Source organism: Hippocampus guttulatus, chromosome 1 (assembly GCF_054856545.1).
Source record: "Hippocampus guttulatus isolate MCC_2025c chromosome 1, RoL_Hgut_1.0, whole genome shotgun sequence".
Lineage (NCBI taxonomy): Eukaryota > Metazoa > Chordata > Actinopteri > Syngnathiformes > Syngnathidae > Hippocampus > Hippocampus guttulatus.
In genome coordinates, this window is record NC_141261.1 from 1,878,745 (window position 1) to 1,903,996 (window position 25,252).

A 25,252-nucleotide genomic window follows, 5' to 3' on the forward strand; every position below is an offset into this window, starting at 1 on the left:
ATATATATATATATATATATATAAAATTATTATATATATATATATTATATATATATATATATATATATATATGGGCGGCCCGGTAGTCCAGTGGTTAGCACGTCGGCTTCACAGTGCAGAGGTACCGGGTTCGATTCCAGCTCCGGCCTCCCTGTGTGGAGTTTGCATGTTCTCCCCGGGCCTGCGTGGGTTTTCTCCGGGTGCTCCGGTTTCCTCCCACATTCCAAAAACATGCATGGCAGGCTGATTGGATGCTCTAAATTGTCCCTAGGTGTGAGTGTGGGCGTGGATGGTTGTTCGTCTCTGTGTGCCCTGCGATTGGCTGGCAACTGATTCAGGGTGTCCCCCGCCTACTGCCCGTAGACGGCTGGGATAGGCTCCAGCACCCCCCGCGACCCTAGTGAGGATCAAGCGGTTCGGAAAATGGATGGATGGATATATATATATATATATATATGTGTGTGTGTGTGTGTGTGTATATGAGAGAGAGAGAGAGAGAGAGCGAGAGTAGATGCAAAATCACAAACTGCAAATCTGTGGCTCTGCCATCGATTGCTTTTCCTTAATCTCTTACCGGATGTGTGTAGTGTACGTCATGTTCCTGAGCAGTAAACGTAATTATCAGGCAATATGTGCAATTTTAAAAATAAACAATGCGTTTATCGTGTTTTACATCAGTGCATTATACATCAGAATCAGAATCAGAATCATCTTTATTGGCCAAGTATGTAGAACACACAAGGAATTTGTCTCCGGTATAACACGCTGCATTAGTATCATCGTAAACAACAAATCATTGAACCATTTTAGAGTAACCAGTAGCAGTATTTGTAGTACAAAAACTCATGTGTCAATTCAGTGTCAGTAATTTTAACTCCCTTTTCGATTATAATTCCAATCAAAACTTGACTACATATCATGTTCAGTAAATAATAGCATTTATTCAATCCTGTGATTTGTTCTAGTTTCTTGTTTTATGTTTTGCTATAAGTAGACAAACCAGCTGATAGTCATCCGCCACCACACGGTTGCCAGATGTACACGGAAAATGCATTTTAAGAATGGTTTTCATCATTCACAAACTATTAACATTAACAACGTATTCGAACATTTTAAAAGCATATTACAAGTCGTTATACGTTTTTTAAATGCAGACAACCAGTTTGAATACAGAAGCTACTTCCCGCGTTCACTCACTTGGGGGATGTTGATATATGATCTGGCAACTCAAACCCGGACTATTGTGGCGAAGAGCCAGTGGCTAACTGAGTCGGATTAGCTAATGTACGAAGCTGGATGTTTAGATTTATTTTTTAACGATTTTGAAATAACTGGGGAGAGGGTATGTATTTAATGTATATGATGTAAGCGCTTTACTTTTCTATTTGTTTTGTGGCATGGTGGATGTATCCGAACACTCCTACTGAGCTTCGGCAGCCAGGCAAAAGCTCATAAGACTTGTAGCCTTGGTTACCTGTGTGTTTGCTGGTGCTTGGTCGTTTTTGTCGTCTCATTGCGAGTTGTTGTATATTATAGTTCGCGTCTGTTCATCGGTCCAGTACGCTGAGGAATTTTACTAACTGTAATAATAAGATGCCGCACAGGTATGATCTAATTGCGTGCCGTGCTAGTTCTCTCAATGCCAAAAACTCACGGTTCAACATTAACCGTTTTAATGGGCCAATTTTAGTGAGGGGTCCATGGTTTTCACCTTTAACTATCAGTGCTTTGTTAAAATACTGCAGTCACCTGATTCGTGTTGATCACAGTCATTGCTTTCAAAATGTTGCAGCAATATGAATGAGTATGCTTCTTTCCATTGTAATAGAACCCTTATAATGACGAACTGCAATGTAGGCTAATATGTCAACACAAACACTTCCTGCTTGATTGTCGGTCATTAACATCTGTTGTTGTTTTTGCCAATAGGTTCTGATGTGGATGGTTCTTTTGGTCGAATTTCCCTGACTCCCTGCTTTAAAATCAGAGGAACTGCATTTCAAGCTGAGTGTGGAATCCTCTGGTCAACAGAATGTCCAAAACCAAGAGTTCTGAGTCAGTGAAAGTAGTGGTCCGTTGTCGCCCTATGAATGAGAAAGAACTGGCCGCCACATTTGATTGTGTGGTGTCTGTTGATGTCAAATTTGGGCAAATTATTGTCAGGAATCCTCGGGAAGCTTCTGCTGGCGAGCTCCCCAAAGTTTTCACATTTGATTCAGTCTATGACTGCAATTCAAAGCAACTAGATTTATATGATGAAACCTTTAGGCCCCTTGTGGATTCAGTTCTACAAGGATTTAATGGAACCATCTTTGCATATGGACAGACTGGCACAGGAAAAACATACACCATGGAGGGTGTAAGAAATGACCCAGAGAGGAGAGGAGTTATTCCCAACTCTTTCGACCACATCTTCACTCACATTTCAAGATCTCAGAATCAACAGTACTTGGTGCGGGCATCATATCTGGAGATTTATCAAGAGGAAATCAGAGATTTACTTTCCAAGGACCAATCACGACGTTTGGAATTGAGAGAGAGACCGGACACTGGTGTTTATGTGAAAGACCTGTCATCGTTTGTCACCAAGAGTGTGCGGGAAATCGAAAACGTCATGAATGTGGGCAATCAGAATCGCTCGGTGGGCTCCACCAACATGAACGAACACAGCTCCCGTTCTCATGCCATCTTTGTCATCACCGTAGAATGCAGTGAATTGGGACTGGATGGGGAGAACCACATCCGAGTTGGCAAACTCAATCTGGTGGATCTAGCCGGTAGCGAAAGGCAGACCAAGACTGGGGCTCAGGGGGAGAGGCTGAAAGAAGCTACTAAAATCAACCTGTCACTTTCTGCTTTAGGGAATGTCATATCGGCTCTCGTGGATGGCAGGAGCAGCCACATCCCTTACAGAGATTCTAAACTGACCCGCCTTTTACAGGACTCTCTCGGAGGTAACGCGCGCACTGTCATGGTCGCCAATATTGGCCCAGCCTCTTACAACGTGGAAGAGACTTTAACAACACTACGCTACTCAAACAGAGCAAAGAACATTAAGAATAAGCCCCATGTCAATGAGGACCCCAAGGATGCTTTGCTCAGGAAGTTTCAGGAGGAGATTGCGAGACTGAAGGCGCAACTGGAGAAGCGTACGGGGAAGAATAACAAGAGGAAGCAAAAGAGGAGGGGTGATTGTAGCAGTGGTGATGGTCGCGATGAAGAGAGCGATGATGATGCTGAGGGAAACAAAGGTGATTATTGGAGAGAGCAGCAGGAGAAACTGGAGAAAGAGAGGAAAGCCATCATGGAGGATCACAGCCTGGTGGCTGAGGAGAAAGCTCAACTCCTGAAGGAGAAGGAGAAGAAAATGGAAGACCTAAAAAAAGAGCAGGAAGCAGGAGACATGTTGTCAGCCAAAGTCAGGGTAAGTGCCTGTCTGTGGTGAACTCATTCAAACGATTACCAGGTATAAATTAGTCAACAGTCCAAGGTTTGGACACATTTGCTCATGCTATGAATGATAACATTGTGCCCAAATATTTGGCCGGTAATGTTCAGAACGAAGGCTCTCCTATAAGAGGACTGTCAAAGTTCAATGGTCCTCTACGATTCCATTCCAGAATGTAATGATGACTGCATGAAATAGACGATTTTGGTTGATTAATTTTTTTTTCTCCTTTCCAATCCTTCCAGGCAATGGAAAGTAAACTCTTGGTTGGGGGGAAGAACATTGTGGATCATACCAATGAGCAGCAAAAGATGCTGGAGCTAAAAAGGCAGGAAATTGCCGAACAGGTATTAACAATGTATTGATGTTGTAAATCGGATTTCACCAAGGAACAAGAAAAACTCATCAGTGGTGTTAGAATTGCAGGAAGCAACAACTGTAGAATGGCAAGATGCTGAAAAACACTCAGACATATTTGACTGTATTAGGCACCATGTCCCGGAATCCACTATAGGTTCCTCTTGTTCCTCTTGTACGACAGAGCTAAAGGTTTTTAATGCACAAGTATGTAAGCATGTATTTTAACAGATGACATGCATAGGCCAGTCTGTGTTCTTGATGCTTTTGTGTTTTTGTAGAAACGGCGAGAGCGAGAGATGCAACAGCAAATGGAGTGTCGAGATGAGGAGACTCTGGAGCTGAAGGAGACCTACAGTTCTTTGCAACAGGAAGTTGACATCAAAACGAAGAAACTGAAAAAGGTAGCAACCACAGAATTAATGAGACGGATATTTGAGAACGTCTTTGTCATTAGACAGTTGAGAAGGAAACTGGAGCTTTTTGGGCAAGTCACTTCAGTTCTATGCTTAGAGACACAAAAATGAAGCATACCGTGAAATCTCAAGACTCAAGTTTAAATCATGGCTCACCCAACGGGATAATAACCACCATTCAAAAGTCTTCAACTTTCATTAGTACTGTATTCCTCTAGTCAGTTTTAAGTTCATTTCTGTGGAAGTTCAATTGGTTGCTCCAAAGTCAATTTGTTTTATTTGAGTTCACCAGTTGATCCTTTCTCTGTGTCTCTGCTTTCTTTCTAGTTGTTTGCCAAACTACAGGCAGTGAAGGCAGAAATCCATGACATCCAGGAAGCGCACATCAATGAGCGCCAGGAGCTGGAACAGACCCAGAATGAGCTCACTCGAGACCTTAAACTCAAGTACGGAGTCTAGACGTTACACTACTGAGTCAAACTGAAAAGATGGCATGCTTTTTCGTGTCACCAATATGTCCGCCACACACAAAATGGTTTGTTTTCAAACACTCGCTCAAAACCAACATCATCAAATATGCATCATAAACGCGTACAGACATAAAATGTCCTGACTAACTCATGAGTTAGTTAGTGGACAGTTCATGATTACTTTTGACCACTACCACATCAAGAATCTCGGGTTAGATAATCGATGGATGATCTTAGTGTGATTTAAACACACACACAGACACAATCAGGATGTTAATGTCATCTCAGCTGACCTTTTTGCTTTGGTCTCTTCTATTCGCCATGACTTCAACTTTCTCATTGTCTTTGTCTAATCGTTTTGTTTTTCAGGCATCTTATCATTGAAAATTTCATTCCATTAGAAGAGAAGAACAAAATAGTCAACAGGGCTTTCTTCGATGACGAGGATGAATACTGGAAGATGAGGCCCATCACACATATCGAGGAGTGAGTTGCCTAGTCCTTCATTTCTTATTCCCGCCATAATAGATACTGTGCCCAAATGGATAGCCTGTTCTATTGTCCACTTGAATAATATAGCCAGCAGTGCCATTTATAGGAGTGAAAAAAATACAACTGGTTCATGAAGCAAATTTGAAGCTTCATTTTCAATGAACATAATGTTATGGCCGGTTGATGTATTAACTGTCTGTCCAGAGTTAAAACATATAAAACCTAATATTTGTTTTGGATTCAGTGACCATCAGATGATGAACAGGCCTCAGTCTGCCATTGGGTTCAGACGGCCTCTCAGTAACCATGCTCGGATAGCCATGAAGGATAGCCCTGACGTGAGATACAAAGTAAGTTTGTCTCTTGAAGTGAGAATTTTCTCTTTGAAATGTCAGTTCTACGACAGGCCCCTTCTATCTCATCTGTGTGTTGACAACCTCACACCACGTTTCTATGCTGCTTTATTCTTGAATGATTTCTTTGGACTCAATTCGGAACACAGCTGGAGTCCAATGTCTCACCTTGACCCTCAAGTATGAGTGCTACATCAGTGTATGAGCCAATAGGAAACTATTTGCAGTTCCTTATTCATGACCCAGTAATTTTAGAATAATTTTGCACTTAATTTTTTTGTTTCTGAAATTGTATATGCATCATAGTTTGCATAAAATATGTAACAAAATTGTGTTTTTCGCATCCCCCAGGCTGAGAACATCCTTTTGCTAGGCATGGATATGCCATCTCGGACCACCAAAGATTATCAGCGGCCAGTTATCGCCCCAAAGGTGGCAGCGGCTCTGGAGGACGCTCTGAGGAATGAAGAGGATCTTCAAGTTGATGCCTCTGGATTTAATAGTAGCTTTGCACCACTTGCCAGTGTCGGTGGAAGCCTCAGGAAACCAAAGTCTGGGTAAGTTGTGCAAATACTCATTTTTACTACAGTTCGTTCCAATATGTTCCCGTTGAGATATCATGAATTGAATTGTCCTGGCTTCTTGTCATTCAGTCGACCAAGAACGGGCAAGCAATCAAACGCTTGGACCTCTTCATTCAGTGTTCACAATCCAGCATCCCCAATTTACCCACAATCCCGTGGGCTGGTGCCCAAGTGAAAGCTGCAATCTGCCAACCTCTCCTGAGCACCTTCACAATCTGGAGCATGACTCCAAGAAGAGAGAAGAATGCTTTTTATTCTGCCCAAGGCAACACTATCGTGGAATCTGCTCAAGGCTCAAGAAAATATCAGGATTAATGCTGCTTTGTAGGAAAAAAATGACATGCCATGAGATGTAACCACTACTTTTTACTGTCAGGTACTTTTAATCTGTGACTATGTTTAGCAAACCTTCAACTAGTTCTGTTCGGCTCACAAACGTCAAAATGCGCTACAGTATGAGTGCCATTTGTCCTGCTGAACGGGCCCACTGGCGCCAGTCGGGCAATGCGGTCTGCATGAAGGTGGTCCTGATGCAAGTGATGAATTTCTAGTTGAAAGCATAGCGCTCGCTTCACCCAACCATTCATCTGATGAAAAATGCACTTTTGACACCAACTGGTCGACAGCTCCACAGCGAGCTGTGATGCGCCTCAGCATTTGTGTTCCGGCTTCTTTTGTGGGATCTTTCGACACCGAATTGGAGCTTGTCCTTCCCACGCACATTGATGAGGCTAAAAGCCGTCACTCTGTTGATGTCTCACGAGTTGACCTACTTCAGGCCACTTTAGGAGGCATGAATAACGGCGGGCAGATCAACAGTTTAGATGCTGTTATAACCAAGCCACATCCTTTTTCTTGCTCACCCACCAACAGGTGCGATGGTAACAACATTAACCTTCCCTTTACCTGTCTGAGGTTGTCTGCTCTGGCTGTTTGGGCTACATTCATTTGGTCTTTTAAGATGTTACAAAATATGGATGTTCATCATGTTACACATTTTTAAAGGACTTTTTTTCCAGCTTGATGGCATGTAATAAAAAATGAACACTAATGAGCTAAACTTTATTTAATTACTATTTTAATTTCTGCACGTCAGAAGCCATTCAATTGTGGATACTTGCTTTTTCCCTGTTAAGCATTTCCCTCTTTAATATTCCTCCAGACATTCCAACAGAGGTGGTAAGAGTAAGATGTGGAACTGTTATCTACAGATGGTAATGTAGCCGATGTATAAAATTGAAGAGATGTAATCATTTTGAGGTTTAGCTTGCTGCAAGTCTTCACTTGTCACTTTACTAAAACTGTATTAAAAAAAAATACCAGATAACTTTTTTTTTGTATTTGTTCAAAATGTTGGCAATGAAAATGAGTTATAAAAATGAATAATGAACACATTGTCTGGGTGATTTGAATACAGTCCTCATCACTGCATTCAATAAATGTGTTTATATTCTGCTTATTGCCTAGAATTCACACAAATGTCAGAAATAGGTAGTCAATTTGAAAAACTATCAACTGAGAAATAGAGAAAAGCTTTTTGGCCAGCTTTTTACTTCTTTCCATCAACAATTGATTCACTGGGCCACAATGACTGTTAGGGACATTTTTTGCCTGAGCTTGAAAGCGTTTGAGAATTTAATTATTGCTGGCCCCAATATTAGAACGACAGTGTTTACTTCAATATAATCCACTTTATTACAGCAGACAATAATACAGCTCAATCCCCCCCCCCCAAAAAAAGCCCCACCCACACCTTTCCTCATACATCATACAAAATTCTCATATACTCCAAAAAATTAAGGGAACACTTACATTGTTCTGTTTAAGTGTTCCCTTTATTTTTTAAAGCCGTTTAACACGTTGACATACATTCAGGAGCAAATCATCAAACTGCACGACGATCAAACAAGATGGGACTGTTGAGTACTCGAGTCTACAGCAGGGGTCGCCAGACATGACGGCCGAGGGCACCATTCAGCCCCCAAACATTAAAGTAGCCCGCAGGCCTCTTGAGAAAATGGCTCACCGCTGATGGGACATTGTGAAATCCTAAGAATGCTGTAGAAGTGATTCATAGTGTTGCACATTTATATTTATCATTGACAAATCATCATCGATAAGTACTGTAAGAAACCATCATCATTGAAGGTAACGTGAGCAATTCCAGAAGCATATAAGAAACTGTGAAGCCCATGAATTAAAAGTAGCTCTCAGTCTCCTAAAAGTTGGTGACCGCTGGTCCACCATGAGGCAGGGCTAGAGGATGTCAGGCATGCTGTCCTGCCTTCTACAGGTTGGCAGGGGGGGGGGGGTCTTCAGTCTCTGCTGGCTTTGTTGCTCACTTGTTTCTGTAGTACAAGAGGAACCTCTTCAAAGGCTCAGGCAGCGGAAGGCCCAGGATCCTCTCTCGCAACACGTTGACAGCAGGCTGAACTTGAAGCAGCTCTCCCGTCTCCCTTTCTTCCTCCTCTTCCTCCTGCTCCTCTTCAACCTCTTCCTCCACCATCTCCTCTTCCTCCATCAAGCCCCTTGCCCCACGAGCGACCCTCCGACTGCTCCTCGTCTCTCGCCTCGCCGCCTCCTCGTCCTCCACCCTCCCTCCCTGGTTATTGTTGCTGTCCAGAGGAGCGGGGCTCATACCGCTGCCGACCACCTGACGGGTGGCCAGGACGAGGGCGTTGCAGCGGCGCCGATGCACGCGGCGGCGCTTGAAGCGAGGGCCGTACTTGTGGAGCCCGGCCACAGCCAGACCCCTGCCCACGCTGAACGAGGAGCCACGGCTGCGGGATTGGCTTTCTCCTCCGTCGGTGGTCATTTGTAGCGTGTGGCGGATGCAGAAACGAGCCAGCTCCTGTAGTGTTCGGACCTCGTACTTTGCTGGAAAATTGAAACAACGAAACGAGAGTGAAGGGGGAAGGAGGAACAGACGTAGGTTAAAGTAGGGCTGATTTGTTTTGTTTTTTTGGGCTTTTTAGACCTGTCCAGATCTCATAAAATCATGACAATACTTGCCTTCACTGGTATGAACTAAAATGACAGCGACATTAAAATACTGTCATCAAATAACAGTCCAGGGAAGGGAGTAAAGACAAAAGAAAAAGAATCAAAATTCTAAATGCCCATTTGAAAAAAAAAAAAAAGGACTTTTACTTTGAATACTTCATGACATAATATTGTTTGATATTTAAGTACAAAAAATGTGTTTAGTCTACTTGAACCCTTTCAGGGACAGCGGTTACTTCAGTGGACAGCTTCACATGTTATCAGGTTACAGGGTGCACGAAAGACTTTAATAGTTTGTTATTGGTGATGGAAACAAAAAGGGGGTGCAAATATGACATCAAGGCATAAGAAAGTGACTTTTGGCTTTTCCGCAGCAAGTTGGGTCTAGGAAAATGGTTCACTGCCATGTACTTTTTGATGCACTGTTGATTAAAAGATAAAAAGTGACTTACGCAACGGGACAGTCTTGGGTTTGCCGTTTACATTGTGTTTCGGGAGTATGAGAGGAGCAAAAGACACAGAAATGATCTTTTTGGTCTCCCAGGTGTTTGGTCCTGTACGGGTGATCTTGGTCAACTGCAGAAAATACGGTCGGCGGAATTAATTTCTATACACGCACTGTCCCATCCAAAAGTATTGAAACGGCAAGGTCAATTCCTTTGTTATGGATACTGAAAGCATTTGCGTTTCAGATCAAACAAATTGACAAAAGTTCTGAATTCCAGCTTTTATTTCATGCCATTTATGTCTAAGTGTGATAAAAGATCTCAGGACAGCGTCATTGTCTTTTGTTTGAAGCCACCAACAATTCAAATGAACAGAAGTATCAGGACATTGAAGTGATGGCCGTTTGTCGCTGCTCAAGTGTTGCCTTTGAGTGTGATTGCTTCAACCAGGGGTGCCCAACCCCAGTTCCCGAGGGTTCCAACCCGGCATGTTTTACATATCTCCCTAATCATTTGAACCAGCTGTGTTGCAGGAGGGAGGCGGATACGGGCCCTCGAGGACCGGGGTTGGGCAACCCTGGTTTCAACATTAGATAGAGGTTAGTTTTGGCTTTTGCGTTTTATCTGTGTAAATGGCATTATGCTGTCAAGCAAACGTGAAGGCCAGAGAGCTGCGTGTGGGAGAAAAGCAAACCATTTTTGAAACTGAGAGAAGGGCGGTGGGGGGGGGGGCAAAAATCACTACTGCACAAACATTGGGCAAAGCCAATACAACAATTTGGAATGTCCTGCGGGGGCGGGGGGGGGGGGGGGGCTATTGGTGCACTGTGCAACAGATATCTAACAGGTCGGCCAAGGCTCTTCACAGGAATTGATGACAGAAATAAAAGCTGGACTAGGAATCTTGTGTATCATATTCACCTTTTGATCTGAAACCCAAATGTCCTCAGCATGCAACAACAGCAAATGATTTGACCTTGCTTTTACAATACTTTCAGAGGGGACCGTTTGTACATCACTGTGCTTTCTGAGGTGATTTGCGGGCAGACTACGAACTAACCTTTTCCTCTAGTGGCATGACGAGGATGCCCCCAACCTTAATTAGGTTCTTCATGTATTTCTCGTGATCCTTCTGCACCCCGGCCCCACAGTACACTCTGTCATACTGACGGTTCTCCGGAGGGATCTCCAGACAGTTGCCCACCACAAAAGATGGCTCGCAGAACTCAAATCTGTTTGGAGGCCAAGTAACAGTAATGAATAGTAACCCCTCACCCTTGAGTGGGGATTTGGCCAAAGCCTCCTGCTATTCAGATTCGGAATCGGTGTCCCATGTCGTGCTAATTGCTTTTCCGTGCAATTTAAAAACTAGACAATGTGACAAAACCATTTTGATACTCACTTGTCAAAACTGTCACTGGTTTTGATGAAGGAATCAAGCTTCTGGTAGGCGTACTCAATGACATCAGCATGTAACTCAATCCCATGATTCACTCCGAATGGTCCTGTGAAAGAGTTGGATCGGGACACCCCTAATAATCAGTCAATTAATTAATTACTATGCCTACCCCAACATAGCACGACTGAATGACTCCCTTGGAATAAATCCTGTGGAACCTGAAATTACAAACTTAATTGGTTCCGTGAGTCCATTTGTAAACTAGAGTGTTCAGAAATTGAGGTAATGTTTACCATTGAAATGAATGGAAACGCAATTAATCTGTTCCAGCCCGAAAATTAAGTTCAACATAGTCGTTTTGTTTTTAACCAGAGTGTGGAAGGCAACTTAAAAAATAAGTGGAATACCCTATTATCATGAAATAAAACACTTAAAAAATATGAGAACTATTTATTGTTCATTAACTCTTATTGTTTATTAACTTTAACTACCAAGGGGGAAAGGGCGAGAACTACAGCTAGATCACCGAGCGTCTTCTTTCATAATCACATGGGGAAATTCTGAGGCAAGTTTTTTTTCCTTTCAATTACGTATGTTTCTTTTCTAATTCACCGGTTGATTTTGGCCTACCGATCCAGGGAAACTTGTCTTTTTCGGCTAAAACAAAAATCATAAAGTCACATTGTCATTTAAAAGATAAATTTGTCACAAATGTCTTTTGATCATTTTCACAATTTTTTTTACCGTCTTGCTTACGCAATCACTAACAAGTGATTCGGTCAGTCAAATAAAAGAGGAAACCAACAAAGTTTGCATACCAGTGCCTACCTCGCCTTGCGTGATGCAACGCCTGGTTACACAACGAACGCGAGAAGATCACAGATCTGCCTGCTTATCGATGACTAGCGATTTTGAATGCTCCCTTGAGACGTTTCTTCTTAGGGGCCATTCTGACTGTTGTTGAGTGCTTTATTTCCATGGTTGGGACAAATTCAACACGTCAACGTGGTCCCTACTTCTGCATTCATTCATAAAACGCGGCTGGCTCTGGCATCTGTGATTAGGTCAATGTATTGTGCAAAGGTGAAACTTAGTACGTAAATAGAGGTACATATTCTACAAAAGAAATGCGCATAACTCAAATTGTTTGTAAGAAAGGACGTTCATAACTCCAGGTTCCACCGTATTAGTTACGTCTTTCTACGTTCAAAATAGTCAAACTGTGTTTATCATGCTGCCTAATTCACATGATGATAATGGTGTATTTCAACACATGAGCTTTATTAGGGTCACGCACATTTATTTCAATCACCTACCGAGTATGAGGCCCACCATGGTACTCAGATAGCCTGTCCCACTGCCGAGGTTTAGGAAGGAGATACGAGGGTGAAGGTCCAAAGCCTCCATCACCTCAGAGTAGATACACGGAGCTGATAGGTGAATGTTTCCATGACGCCAAGCCAAGTCCTAAATATCAACAAAAATGAAGCAGGTCAGCGTTCTTGAAACTCCAACCAGGTCAATTTTTTTTTTTGGACTATGCTCACCTTATAGGCGTTCTCCCTATATTCATCGAGGTAATAGTCGGCGCGGTCAATGGCACGAAAAGCCCGCTCCACCAGGTCTGAGCGGATGTAGTAAGCCTCCTTGAGGTTGTCAATCAAGTCATCATTGTCCTCGCCTGCACTCACAGCTCCACCCATGATGCCTGAAGGAAAGGGAAACAAACACATACTATAATTTACAGTGAGTCCATTGTGTGAATCTAGGATTTTTTTTTCCTTTGGGGTCTATTATGGAAATACATTATAGGACAAAAGCGCGAGTTATGCCTGAAACTACCATTATAGAAACTTAATGATCCTTTGGCAAATTAGCTTGTTTGGCTTTATGTCTTTTGTTACCATGTATTTAACTTTGCTGTTCAGTTCATAAAATCCTAAGCAGTGAGGTAACACAAACTTACAAAAAATGCAATCTTGCTTATCTCGAGTGTGACCTCTATGACTCCCATGCAAATGACAACAAACATCATCATCACAAGGGAAATACAGAAGAAAGTGTTTCAAGGAGGTGAGGTAATATTTTTCACAGGTTTCAAACTCAAGGACTGCAGGCCAGATACCGCCCTCTATATCCTTCAAATAATTTTATATCTCCTGGTCTGCTTGGAGCATGAAGCCCTTCATTCTGGAGGGCAGCCATATCAACAATTAGGGCTGCAAACAGTGCTCCTATGTGTGTTGTCTTACCTTACAGTAAGTTTACACTTTTAATACAGGTTTGGGGGGCGCTCGGGGTTGAAATCCTGCTTTTGGCAGCATAATGCAAGGGCAGGTAGGTGTGAATGAATGCAGCCTTTGTGCTTCCGAGCGGTGTTAAAAACAACAGTAGAGCTCAGGGCAACAGGACAAAAACATCACAGGGTGCACAGGCTGACCACAAAGCCATAAAAGAACAAAAAAGAATGTGAATTGCACCGTTTGGTTCCACGGATCGTGAGACACTGCCAACCGCATATAAAATCTGGCCTTGATAAGTTACCTCCGTAAAACAGAGGATCGTTGGATATTAAAGAGAGGCCACGTAGCGGCGCTGTGACCAATTCCTCTCTTGGCAGCACGTTTTGGTTAGTAAGCTAATACTGTAGTGGACCGCTTCTCACAAAGCTCCGACTAAAAAGCAATTGGTAGACGATTCGGTACAGTACCTTTCGCGTCCATTTGTAGGACGATGTCTTTAGTATCATCGTAATGCAGACGTTTAATCTAGTTCCAATTCACTGCATTTATGCACCACTTCAGCTGCAAATGTACGCCACTCAGGTGCTAGATTGGGAATGAATATTCACATCCAGGATCGCCGTAACCACCGCCAGCAGACCAAATAATTAAACGTGACTATGCTCCGTCGAGAAGGTCAAAACAATCCAGCGTCGTCGACTTCGCACGAAAGTGGAAAAGAATAGGGACGCAAACAAAAGATCCAGTTAACCGATTACAAACGAGTTGGGGACATACGTACCTCAGTGGGCCGCTGATGGAGCCTTCCTGTTTGTGATCTCGTCAATGGCCAGCCTCTTGTTGTTCGCCGATCCAGTCAAAAACACACCACTGCTGGATGTAAACATTGGGCCAGCTGACGTTCTGACGTCAGACGTAAGTCACGCAAAGACACCAGCCAAAGCGGTACGCCACGCGGTGATGCGAGTCAGTCTTGCAAGCAAACGTTCTCAAACTTTGCGGTCTGAGCCAAGAAATGTTGCTTCAACAGCCTTGGAAAGTCGCACACGTCATTTCTGCACGTTCCCTTGTCTTGTTCTTTTCGTGACTAAGTTTATCAACATCACACTGACGAGTGCATACAACGTCTGTCTCGACAAAATCTTGTTCAGATGAAGGGTAACTGGAAATCGAGGGTCACGTGACATTGACCACAACCAATCAGCGGAAGGCTGCTCACTTGACGGAAACACGTATTTTACTCTATCCCCGCCTTTTTTTTTAACCAAATCCAAAATAACATACAGATATCAGAAATGCACATTGACAAACTGATGCTTCGTGCTGCTTTATTAAACTACACTGCAAATTATCGTTCAGATGAAAGTTCGATGGAGTGGTCATGCTGTCTGCTGTCCATTGACCACACTGAAGCAAATGCAACGTTTCTCTCTCTCTCTCTATCTGTCTCTCTCACTCTCTTCTAATCTTTTTATCCTCACGAGGGTCTCAAAGTGTGATTGTGAGCGCGAATGGTTGTTCGCCTCTGCGTGCTCTGCGGTTGACTGGCAACCGGTTCAGGGTGTCCCCCTCCTATTGCCCGAAGACAATTGGGATAGGCTCCAGCACCCCCGGCGACACTCGTGAGGTAACAGATTAGAAAATGGATGGCTGGATGGATCTATCCATTTGAAAAGTTTACTTGCTTCTCCACTAGAGGTCAATACAGTCCATGAAAGCTGCATGCACTGCAACTGTATTCTCACTAACAATCCGAGGCCCCATTTTTGACGAGAGAATTGTGCAATGTCATAGCATACTGCTTGTCCATAATGATATTCGTCATAATTGGCAATTTGTCAGATACAAATGCTAATCTTAAAATAACATTGTTTTCAACTACTGTGTTTAAGATCCCCAATGGCTCAGTTGTTGGCCACATTGAAATCATGTGGATCAATTGTACAGTGACGTGTAGGCAAATACACACTTCTTGTTCAAACCGCATGTGATGGTGTCTATCGATCAATTTTCATGAAATAGAACACAAACGGAACACAAAACACAGACGGGCAGAGCTGTCCTTGTCTATGAGTCTTTATTTGTGTTTCATAGAGAACATTTAAAATGATTCATACGCCCACAACAACTGACATCACTTCTCTGGGTTAGAACACTGACACAGGAACATGTACACAAACACACAATCACAAATTCGGCCAAACTACAGTGTCTTACTTAAAAACATATAAGTAAATAAATTAAATAAAGCAATCATATTTTAAAACCATAAAGAAAAAGAGACCCCGAGGACACACACACGCACACGCACGCGCAGCCAAGACCTGTCCCACTTTATAAAATGGTGCAGTAGCAAAGTAACAACCGCATCTACAAAAGTAACAAAAAATACCACATAATCTATCATTGTGGAAGTGCTCGTAAGTTTGGAAGTGTTGCACTTATTTAAAAGGATATCAATATCAATGCCTAGAAAATCACCAGTAAAAATAGCTCATCTCTGTAAAAATGTGCTAGCAGGACAAGCCTTGGCTGTGGTTGCATTTTCTTTTGTCAGAAACAATTTTTCACCAATTATCTTCATTACAACAACTATAACACTGTTTCCTCTTAATAGAAATATGTACAGACGTCCACATGTTTCAAAATAATGCCCTGCACACTGTTGCAGTATCTAAGGGTGGTGTATGTGTTTTTTTTGTTTGTTTGTTTGTTTTGTTTTGTTTTTGTTATTCCTTCACAGCTACTGTCCATGCAGTTTGGTACCTGAATCAAATGATGAGATCACAGTTTGTTTTGCCTGAACAAAAAGTTTGCCTGTATGTTACCGTTTGTTATAACACCCCCTCAAGTAAAGATATCCAGTCCAAACTGTGTAGCGGTGTAAACATACCATTATTTTTGAATGGGTGGCATGAGAAAGGCACGCATGATAAGACCACACATCTTGAAACTACAGCGGGAGGGAGTTGGGCTCTTTTGGTTTTAGTCAGCTGAATGAAATGTGCCACACAAACTTTGTTGTTCTGCTCCTACGGGTTCACACTGTGTGTAGATGAGAACCTGAACTAAAACCAGAATGCAAATATCACTTCTTATTTCACTTTTGAATTTGTTGCTGGATTTGGGTCCAGGCTATTTCCCTGAAAGTGACACAGCATCCCCGAAAAAAAAGTGGGGGAGGGGGAAAGTAGCGCGACATAGTGGGCCCTGGCCGCTTTTTTTTTTAAAGACATTCCCACATGTTTAACAGTCATCATGCAACTACTGACTCCATCGCAGGGAAATTTCACTTAAAGAAGCAAACATACAATGTGCGGGCACCAAGTCAGCACCCTTAGGCTACGGCGGCTGACATTTTTGGAGCACGGTACACTTTTTACGGCCTCTGTGATCATCATTGACATACCTCGCTAGACAATTTCATCAAGCAGTTTAAAAGGGGTCATTCCATATCAAATAAATTGGGGAAAATATTCACAGTCATAAATAGTATTCTCGTGCATTTTGAGAGAGAGAGAGGGGGGGGGGGGGTGATGCTGTACTTTGTTAACTAATGCACCCAAATCATATTTCCCGAGGAAAGGTTACACAAGACGTGAAGGGGGGGGGGGGGGGTTCTTTGAGGGTAGGTCAGAAAAAGCTTTGACATTCTTTCAAGTGATGGACTCATATTTATGCAACAAACAGTTCCAAAAGAGAAAGATTGTGCAGCCTGGCAAATCAATTTCCCACTCCCACACACACTATGCCTTCTTGCTTAGTGCTCCAGGCCTCAGCTAACTATTGACCTGTGGTGTCACTCAGTCGAGAGACAAACTCAGCTAGAAGCCAATCTCTTTATTTGTATTTTATGTTGTTATTTTTTTAGAGGGTGGGGGGGCGGTAGGGTGGCTGTGAAAGTGTTTTGCTTCCTACTATATTTCTGACAGCACAGGCCACAGAATCAAGGGCGAAGCTTGTTTTTGGACCAAACAAAAATTAAATGCTGGCATTTTTTTGTTCAACAGTTCTTCAGAAAGTGCACATCCGAGTTTCATTCTACATTGGCTAGAAGCACACCGACAACATGCCTTTGACATCATTTACACACGGGGATCATAATATACACCACAGTAAGCTGCGACAGACCACTTAGGAGGCAGGGTTAACACTAAAAGTCTCCTTGTTGCTTGTTTCAACATTATAGAGGACCAGCTGGTGTTGACCAGTAACAATACAATAATTGCACAACATAGCCAAACATTATGTGCAGAACATTATTCGGCGCCATCATCATGTCCCCCCCCCCCCCCCTTCATTTTTCTTTTTTTTTTTCTTCAACTCTACAGGAACTTACATGACACCCAGAAATAAAGAGCCAAACATCTAGTATCAATCTTAGATTCAGTACGACGTACAGGGAGTAGATGTCTCTCTGTTAACATCTATGGATTAAGGACAAATAAAATCCAAGCGGGCAGAGTGGTAACACTTTTCTCGACAACCCTAACGTATTACGTTTCCTAATTGCCTTCAACTCGAGCGAGTGTTGTATTTAAAGCCACAGTTGAGCAGGTCTGAGTGTAACTGCCTCCTATTGATACACAGCCCTCACATCTCTTCTCGTCAGCCAGTGATGCTTTGATAAGGAGTAGAAGCTCAAGTCCACAATTACACTGGAAAAATATATGTATGTTTATATTCATATATATATATATAGCATTTTTCAAATCTATTTATACAGAATGAATATATAGTGTACTCATGGCCATCTTGGCAGAGAAATAAAGGCATCTGAAACAATCACCACTCTCTTGATGCTGTGGTCTTCCCATGACCAGACATAGGAACATTGCAAAAATGCCAAGAATTTGGAAATAAAGAGTTTTCTTTTCCCTTCTTCTTTTACTGGCACTTTGTGCATCAAAAAATAAATAAATAAAATGAAAGATCTACAGTAAGGCTACAAGGGTGTGTATTTTTGTCAAACGGAGGCCATCCTACAGTTTGGTTTGTGTAAGTGTTTGTATGTTTCAAAGCCAACTCAAAATAACGCAGCCGCACAGATGCGTGATTGAGCTGGAATGAAAGAAGTAAGATTTTTTTTGTGTTGTTTTGTTTGCTTTTTTTTTTTTTTTTTTGAAATAAAAAGAACGTTTCCAAATGCATGATGTGTAAACATATATAGTACATTATAGAGGTTTGGGGTGAGTTATGTCGGCTGCTACAAAATGCCCGGGTAGGTCACTTTTTTTGTTTGGTTTCCTTGTTTTCTTTTTGGCCCAAAAGCAAACATGAGCCGGCAGAAACGAAACAGAGAACAGATAGCAACACAACAGTGACCGTGTTCAGTTTTTTTTTGAATCACCTGCTGGCAAACCTACGCCATCAAACAATACCTGTGCTGAATTTTTTTTTTTTTTTGTCTTTATTTAAACATTGTCAGTGGATCTGTAAGACTACTCGGACTCATCATAGTCACATCACACACATAAATAACAAAATAAATATACAGCCATCAATCAATTCCTTTCACGTTAAATAAATAATAAATACATATTTTCTCTTTTTTTTTTCCCAGTTGTGTGTTTTGTAACATACCAGTACCAGAAAGAACATACCGGTAAACAAAATTTAAAAAAAACCAAACAGGAATAATTGAAAAAAAAAAATGAAAAAGGTGACTTTTTGTTATAAAACATTTGTTTTAAAAAGTACTCAACAAAAATATGCCTTGTTGTTTATCTATAAAGATTCTTAAAATATTGATGTAAGACATCTGCAAATTGCTTCCATATTAATCAGTAAAGATGCATTCTGCTTGTGTTACAAAGTCAATAAATAAATTGCTTCAAATAAATAAACCTCAATAACATAAATGTCAATAAGTTACAATTTAAGTTCACAAATTTAAATAATTCATATACAGTAATCATTGGACCACAAAACTATTCATTGAAATGAAGTGCAATTCCTATGTTGATATAAATACTATTGATATGACTAACTGAAGTCGAAATGCGTGCGCACACTGCGACGACGCGCACGTCCGTTTTTCGAAAACGATGAAAGAAAAGTTGTTCATCCGCTGCTGTTTCAACCCCGGACTCAGTCATCACACGCAAGAAAGAACACAGCCTTCGCTTGCCACTTGACTGCGTTCACAAAATGGGATCAACATTGTGTTGACTCCTTTGGTGCGGTAGTAACGCAAAGCAAACACACAATGAGTTTAGTGCATGCTCCATATTGCTGGGTTTTGTTTGTGTGTGCGTGTGTGTGTGTGTGTGTGCACGCTGGGGTTGTTAAGAGCTGGTGAAGACACACAGACTTGCCACAGTGAATGCTACGCAACTAATGTTGGACTCCTCATCCTTTTCAAGTTCGCCATTGTTTCAAGCAATCAAAGCAAAACAAAACAAAAACAAAAACAAACCCAAAAAAAAAAAGAAAAACAAGCGACCAAACAAAAAGGATCATCTGGGCAACAGTGAAACTTGTCCTCATACACATCTCGGGACACACAAGAGATATCATGAGAAACCATACGGCATACGGAACGTCTCAGATGCAGTAGCTCATCGTAGCCTTAGGCTACGTTGCCATCCGTTCTGCCTGAAGGATTCGTTTCCTCTTCACATCCTCACTGATCCCAGAAGCAGCATGGTGGGGATTTTGGTCCGCGTCCTTTTCTGCTCATGGATTACTCCCTGGGTTGTGTTTATTTAAATAACCTGAATTCCCTTTTTGTTGTTTTTGATTTCTATTATTTGACGTATTTCGATATCCCTGTGACTCTCTGTCACGCTTATTCGGACAGCTTCGCTCTTCCGCACGTGTGCGTCTCAGACTTTGATACCCTTCACAGCTTTGTTGATGCTCTCCAGTAGAGCCTTATTCTCGGGGCTCTGGAAGCAGTCTTTGTTGGTGTACATGTCGGTCAGGGTGCTCACGTAGCTGTCAAAGTTCTGCTCCGTGATGGGCTCCTGCTGTGGTGAAAACGACAACCAATCGCAACTGAGTCCGAGAGGCAAAACTAATCTGGGAATGGCGACGAGTCTTCACTACCTTTGCTAGCCAATGAGCTCAAGCCCGTACAGGCGCCTATGTTTGTGAGCATGTGCGTCATTGTGCCAACGTGTGCACGTGTGGACAAGAACTCACCATGTGCGGCACGCGAATGTTAGCCAGGCTGTGGATCAGAGCCCGGCTCAGCCCGGACAGCTCCATGAAGAGAGCCTCGTTCTGCTCCTCGATCATCTTGTTCTCATGCTCAATGTTCTTCAAATTCTTTTCCATTGAAGTGATCTGCAACACAAATAGTCGCCCAGGTTATGCTCGTTCAGCACCATCATACCAGTTGCGGGTCATTGTCTGCTCATGCATGACCTGCTGCTGGATTCCTTCTTGTTACTATACAGAAACGTTCACTTCCACTCCACAAAAAAAGGTTTTGGGGTGAAAATTCTGGATGAGCCGAAAATGCACGATAAGGTAACTTCTACAGGTGGATTTAGTTGACGTCGAAACTTTTGAATGCACATGCGCACTGTTCAATACATCAGTGCTTTTTGTACAACTAAGGAGCTGCATAGCAAAATTCACAACCGGTGGCTTTTTTTTTTTTTGTCACTGCGGATGTCAAGTTCGATGCCTTGCTGTGACTCTCCCGGTCCCTCTGTATCTTTGCGGCATATTGCTGATGACAGTCTGTGACACTCTAAGCTCAGTGGCCTCTTATTGCCTTTTGAGAGCATCCCATCGGAAACCTTGCAACGGCAAAGCAAAGTACCGGTACTGTTGACTTGTCAATTATTGGGTGTCATCTTGGTGTCAGAATTTGAGCAAGATGATGAAGAGGACCGTTAAAATAGCAATGGTGCCAAAGCAATATTATAAAATAATGGAGGATGTGGTCTACAAAAATACACCACTAAGCGACTGAACTCATAGAAGCCATATCCCCTAAATATTAAGTATATTATATTAATTAAGTAATAATAATAATAATAATAATTATTATTATTATTATTAATTAAGTATAAACATTCATATTAAAATCAGTGGGCTGAAGATGTAGTTAAAGAACAGAGACACACACCTGAGTTTGCAGGTTGACTACATCTGCCTCCATTTCGTTGTTGGATTCGTTGAGGTCATTAATCTCTTTGTTGAGCTGTTTGATGTCCTCGTCATTGTCCAGAACTAAAAAAGGAAAAATGAGATCGCTTCAACTACTTCATCAGTGTGCATTTGTTTAAATATAATTTTTGGCACATAAACATTTTACCATCACCGGCTCTGAACTTGTTGCTCAGATAGTCCTCCGTGGGAAACTTGGCCTTTTTCTTGGCATACAATGCCCTGGGGCACCCCGAGAGGCTGCACAAAACACATTTACACACGTCATGAATTAAATAAGTAAGATTTGAATGTGCACTTTTATTTGTGGTACATCATACATTCACACCGCTAAGTAAAGGAGTTATTTTGTGACAATTGGAAGTTTCAAATCTGCTCGAATGACCGTGACATGTGGGGTCCCACAAGGGTCAGTTCTTGGACCTCTTTCGTTCCGTCTGTATATACTATATAATATTCTTGGGTAAAATGCTTCAGAGGGGCCATGTCGACTATCATTGCTCTGTGGATGTCACATGGCTATATTTATCAAACTCCCCAGACGACAGCAGTTCAATTAATGTGTTGTGCCACTGTTCGAATCAAATGTGAATGAAGTCAAGTTTGCTTCAGCTAAACCAAAACAATAACTGAACTGACATGTTGGCATTTAACATGCTGTATATGAACTAACATTTTGAATGAACAATATAACGTAATGTCCCGTGAGGAAGATCATCTTTTGTGTGCTGTGCATCTTACCTGCGGTGTGTGAGGAAGCTACCGTTTGCGTGTCCGGAGCCGTCACATCCCGGGGTTGGACATGTTGGTCCTTCTGTCTTGAAGGCCTTCCAGTTGAAGGGCGTGCCATTCAGGAGTCCCTCCTTCTGCCTGCGCGCTGCCAGCGGACACCCGTAGGCGCTACGATGCGTGGCGTACTTCCCGCTAATGTGTCCCAGGCTGTCACATCCCGGCACCGGACATCTGCTGGGAGCAAATCGGAGGAAAAAGAAGAAAAACAGAGAGGGGGAGGGAGAAAGAGACAGATGTGGAGAGAGTGTTGAAGAGAAAAGAGTGAGGGGGGCGGGGGGGGGGGGGGTGGTGGCAAGAAGGTTAGATCAGAAGAACGAAATAACAGAAACTGAAGGTAAGATTGAAGTTACACACCCTCATGGGGCAAAAAACAATGACTCGGTTCAGTCATTTACATTATGTCATGCAAATACCACTACTCATCATCATGTTGACATTACCGTTTTGTGCGCAAATGCAACATGAAGCGCATGTATTTCATATGTATTGACAATCTGCTGTGCATTACTTGACTTTCACAGTCACTATGTGAAGCTCAATGTCTTTCCCCATGAGTCAGGGGCCTGACTGATGCAGTCACGTGGACAGGTCGCTACCTCGGCATATGACTCACAGTGACTTTCCTCGCTCTCCCTTCATTGCATTTTACGTAAGTCTTGCTAAAAGCAGACATTAAGGCTTTCTTTACGAACTTTAAAAGCTCCGAGTCCTCCTGGTTGTCCTTGGTAGGAGTTTTAATTCCACTTTTCTTGGCACGCGGGCACCCAGAGAGACTGAAAACAGAAAGTATGGAGTTGATAACATAAGGTTGAGAAAGGGCTGGTCAAGTGATTTCTTGAGAAAGAGAAAGAACAAAGGCAAGGAAGAATATTTTCACAGAGGTACTTCAACCAAATCAAAATCCCATTTCAACTCAAGTGCCAGATATGAACCAAATCATAGAATTATAGCAATATGTGTGTGTATGTAGTCCCTGTCTAATTCTGTCATGAACTGTCACTGAGCCTCTCTGACTGACAGTGTATGTGCATGTGTTGGTGTGTGCGTGCGTGTGTGTGTCTGTGTATGTGTGTGTGTGTAGGATTATTGTCTGTGCAAGTGGCTGCGTGAACCTTTCTTTGTTTGTGTGTTACCTTCTATGGGAGGCGTAGTTTCCCGTGATATGACCTGAGCCATCACATCCTGGGGTGGGACATCTAGGGGAAAAATACAACAATGATTGACATTGCCCAGAAATGTTGATGATGAGAGTCAGGCTGCCATTGTAAATTGCTTTCAGTGTCACTTTGTGTGCAAACATTCTTTTCACTCCACACTTTTCAGGGCTTGCTATTGCACATCTACATCGACACTAATTGAAATCCAAGCAAGAGTAGCCCAAGACCAGATTGAGCAGAGATAGCGGCAAACAACAAAAGATAAGCGGAATCAAAGCCGTGTGGCGTTTGGGTGTCAGTAGCAGTGCTGTGAGAAGACAGTGAAGGTGTAGCGCAGACATACTTGAGTTCAGGGGTGTGTGCTGCCATGAGGGACCGGAGGCTCTTATCAGCGAGAGGACACCCAGATAGACTGAAGGGACGGTTGGGGGAGGAGAGCGAGTGAAGGACAGGCAGAAGAAGAGGATGAAGACAGAGGAGAAGGTACGAGGGGGAAAGAGACGTGAGTGAAGGGGAATCAAGATCGCAAGGCATACCAAGGTCATTTAGGAAAAAGAGGACAGGCGGCAAGGAGTAAATCACTGATGCATATCTAAGTGGCACTGGCCGTCTCTGCCTCTTGGTGCTACACAACATTATTGCCTTTGGAGCGACAGCTTCAAATAACATTTGAATTAGTGCTTTAAATGCAACAGAACGGTGGAAAGCGGCAGCATCGCTGAAGTCGTTTTGTCGCCATCCTTAGTGCCGAACAGTGAGCCGGTGACAAAATGTACGTATTGATGTATAAACAAATGCCCGTCATCCTTATAGCATTGTTTTTGATGTCAATCATTTCTGGGCGGTACAATTAGGGGCACAAATAAGTCGTGCGCCAGGTCATAGATTTTGCTCAACAATCAGGTCATAAATACGAGGCAAATACGACCAGAAAAGCCGTTTGCATTATTTGTAGTCTAACACAGTGGTTCTCCAACGTTTTTACAAGTACCACCATAAAACTCTCACCAAGTACTGATACGGCCAACTTGAAAGTGTTCATCAAAAACAACATAAATCATTCATTTCTAGAAGGTGTATTTATTACTGTCGGCCACTGTAACATGTATAGTTTTAACATGAAATATTGGAAAATAAAACACTTTACTCAAAGGTAATGTGAGTAGAATTTAGTGCCATCTAGTGGTGAACCAATAGAATGCAACGACCTAAACCCAACGCGGGCGTGCATTTTGAAGAACCCGGTGCCTCAGGGAGACCACACTTTGCAAGTCTACCATCACTTTCTTCAGCAGAGGTGCACACAAGACGTCATCTCAAACAACTTCCATTATTCCCACAAGTGACGCAGGAAGTGCATGGCATTTTTTTACACGTGCTGTACTCATGACGTCGAGTGACCATGTTCGCTAAGTTTGTCAACGTTGGTTATCCTGAGCAGAAAGATGGCGGCGAAACATGGCAGCCTCCTGTAGGGGAGGCACGCCCTATGTAATTTAATTAACGATTACTTCACCTACAACTACAGTACATTCAGAAATAATTTCATTGATGTAACTTTTTTTTTTTCACATTATGGAAATCAATAGTGTAAAAAATAATGAACAGTGAAAAACTCAAACACATTTTTACAAACTGTCCCTTTAAATAATGATTCAATTAAAAATGAATTACACGTAAAACAATTGCTCTTCATTTTCTTTCTGAAACAGTTCTACAATCCAATATACCTTCATATAGCGCTTTCACAACAGCCGTAGCTGTAACAAGAACGATCAAATGTATTGTGCTGAAAACTTAAATGCAACTGAACTGTGCCAAAAAAACATACTTGACGACAAATTACTAATATTTAACCGTGCTGTATGCATAATGGCTACACGCTTCATTCTGATAAATTACACTGGACAGTATTTCATGTTTTAAATGTCGAATTTGAATGTGAATTGAAATCGGTGATTCTCTCAG

The 25,252-nt window shown here is 42.3% G+C and overlaps 3 protein-coding genes across 9 annotated transcripts in view; 1 reads left to right on the top strand and 2 right to left on the bottom strand.

The window, feature by feature from the left end:
* The first annotated feature begins 1,239 nt into the window (after nucleotides 1-1,239).
* Nucleotides 1,240-7,510, top strand: LOC147209974 (kinesin-like protein KIF3B). 2 transcript variants are annotated; one of them, XM_086128413.1, is made up of 9 exons: nucleotides 1,240-1,364; nucleotides 1,930-3,424; nucleotides 3,694-3,795; nucleotides 4,087-4,209; nucleotides 4,549-4,667; nucleotides 5,061-5,177; nucleotides 5,428-5,533; nucleotides 5,888-6,093; nucleotides 6,190-7,510. In XM_086128413.1, the coding sequence occupies exons 2-9, from the start codon at nucleotides 2,033-2,035 to the stop codon at nucleotides 6,293-6,295; spliced, it is 2,271 nt and encodes a 756-aa protein (XP_085984539.1). In that variant the 5' UTR covers nucleotides 1,240-1,364; nucleotides 1,930-2,032; the 3' UTR covers nucleotides 6,296-7,510. The 2 variants fall into 2 exon arrangements, with proteins under 2 accessions (XP_085984539.1, XP_085984455.1); XM_086128329.1 differs by having other exon boundaries at nucleotides 1,240-1,342.
* A 680-nt stretch (nucleotides 7,511-8,190) lies between these two features.
* On the bottom strand, nucleotides 8,191-14,362 carry pcmtd2b (protein-L-isoaspartate (D-aspartate) O-methyltransferase domain containing 2b). Its single transcript, XM_086128538.1, has 7 exons — nucleotides 13,993-14,362; nucleotides 12,516-12,676; nucleotides 12,285-12,435; nucleotides 10,972-11,074; nucleotides 10,630-10,801; nucleotides 9,576-9,699; nucleotides 8,191-8,997 (listed from the first exon to the last, which is right to left on the bottom strand). The coding sequence occupies exons 2-7, from the start codon at nucleotides 12,669-12,671 to the stop codon at nucleotides 8,459-8,461; spliced, it is 1,245 nt and encodes a 414-aa protein (XP_085984664.1). The 5' UTR covers nucleotides 12,672-12,676; nucleotides 13,993-14,362; the 3' UTR covers nucleotides 8,191-8,458.
* Nucleotides 14,363-15,271: 909 nt separating this feature from the next.
* LOC147209976 (myelin transcription factor 1-like) overlaps nucleotides 15,272-25,252 on the bottom strand; it is a 31,989-nt gene continuing 22,008 nt past the window's right edge. For 2 of the 6 annotated variants that reach the window (XM_086128838.1, XM_086128666.1), the window contains 8 exons: nucleotides 23,628-23,696; nucleotides 23,261-23,323; nucleotides 22,820-22,900; nucleotides 22,077-22,298; nucleotides 21,484-21,575; nucleotides 21,295-21,398; nucleotides 20,358-20,501; nucleotides 15,272-20,182 (listed from right to left, as the gene is read on the bottom strand). In XM_086128838.1, coding sequence (XP_085984964.1) covers nucleotides 20,039-20,182; nucleotides 20,358-20,501; nucleotides 21,295-21,398; nucleotides 21,484-21,575; nucleotides 22,077-22,298; nucleotides 22,820-22,900; nucleotides 23,261-23,323; nucleotides 23,628-23,696 — 919 coding nt within the window. In that variant the 3' untranslated portion in view covers nucleotides 15,272-20,038. Of the gene's footprint in view, nucleotides 20,183-20,357; nucleotides 20,502-21,294; nucleotides 21,399-21,483; nucleotides 21,576-22,076; nucleotides 22,302-22,819; nucleotides 22,901-23,260; nucleotides 23,324-23,627; nucleotides 23,697-25,252 lie in introns of all 6 variants that reach the window. The other 4 variants (XM_086128751.1, XM_086128922.1, XM_086129072.1 and 1 more) reach the window with 4 other exon arrangements.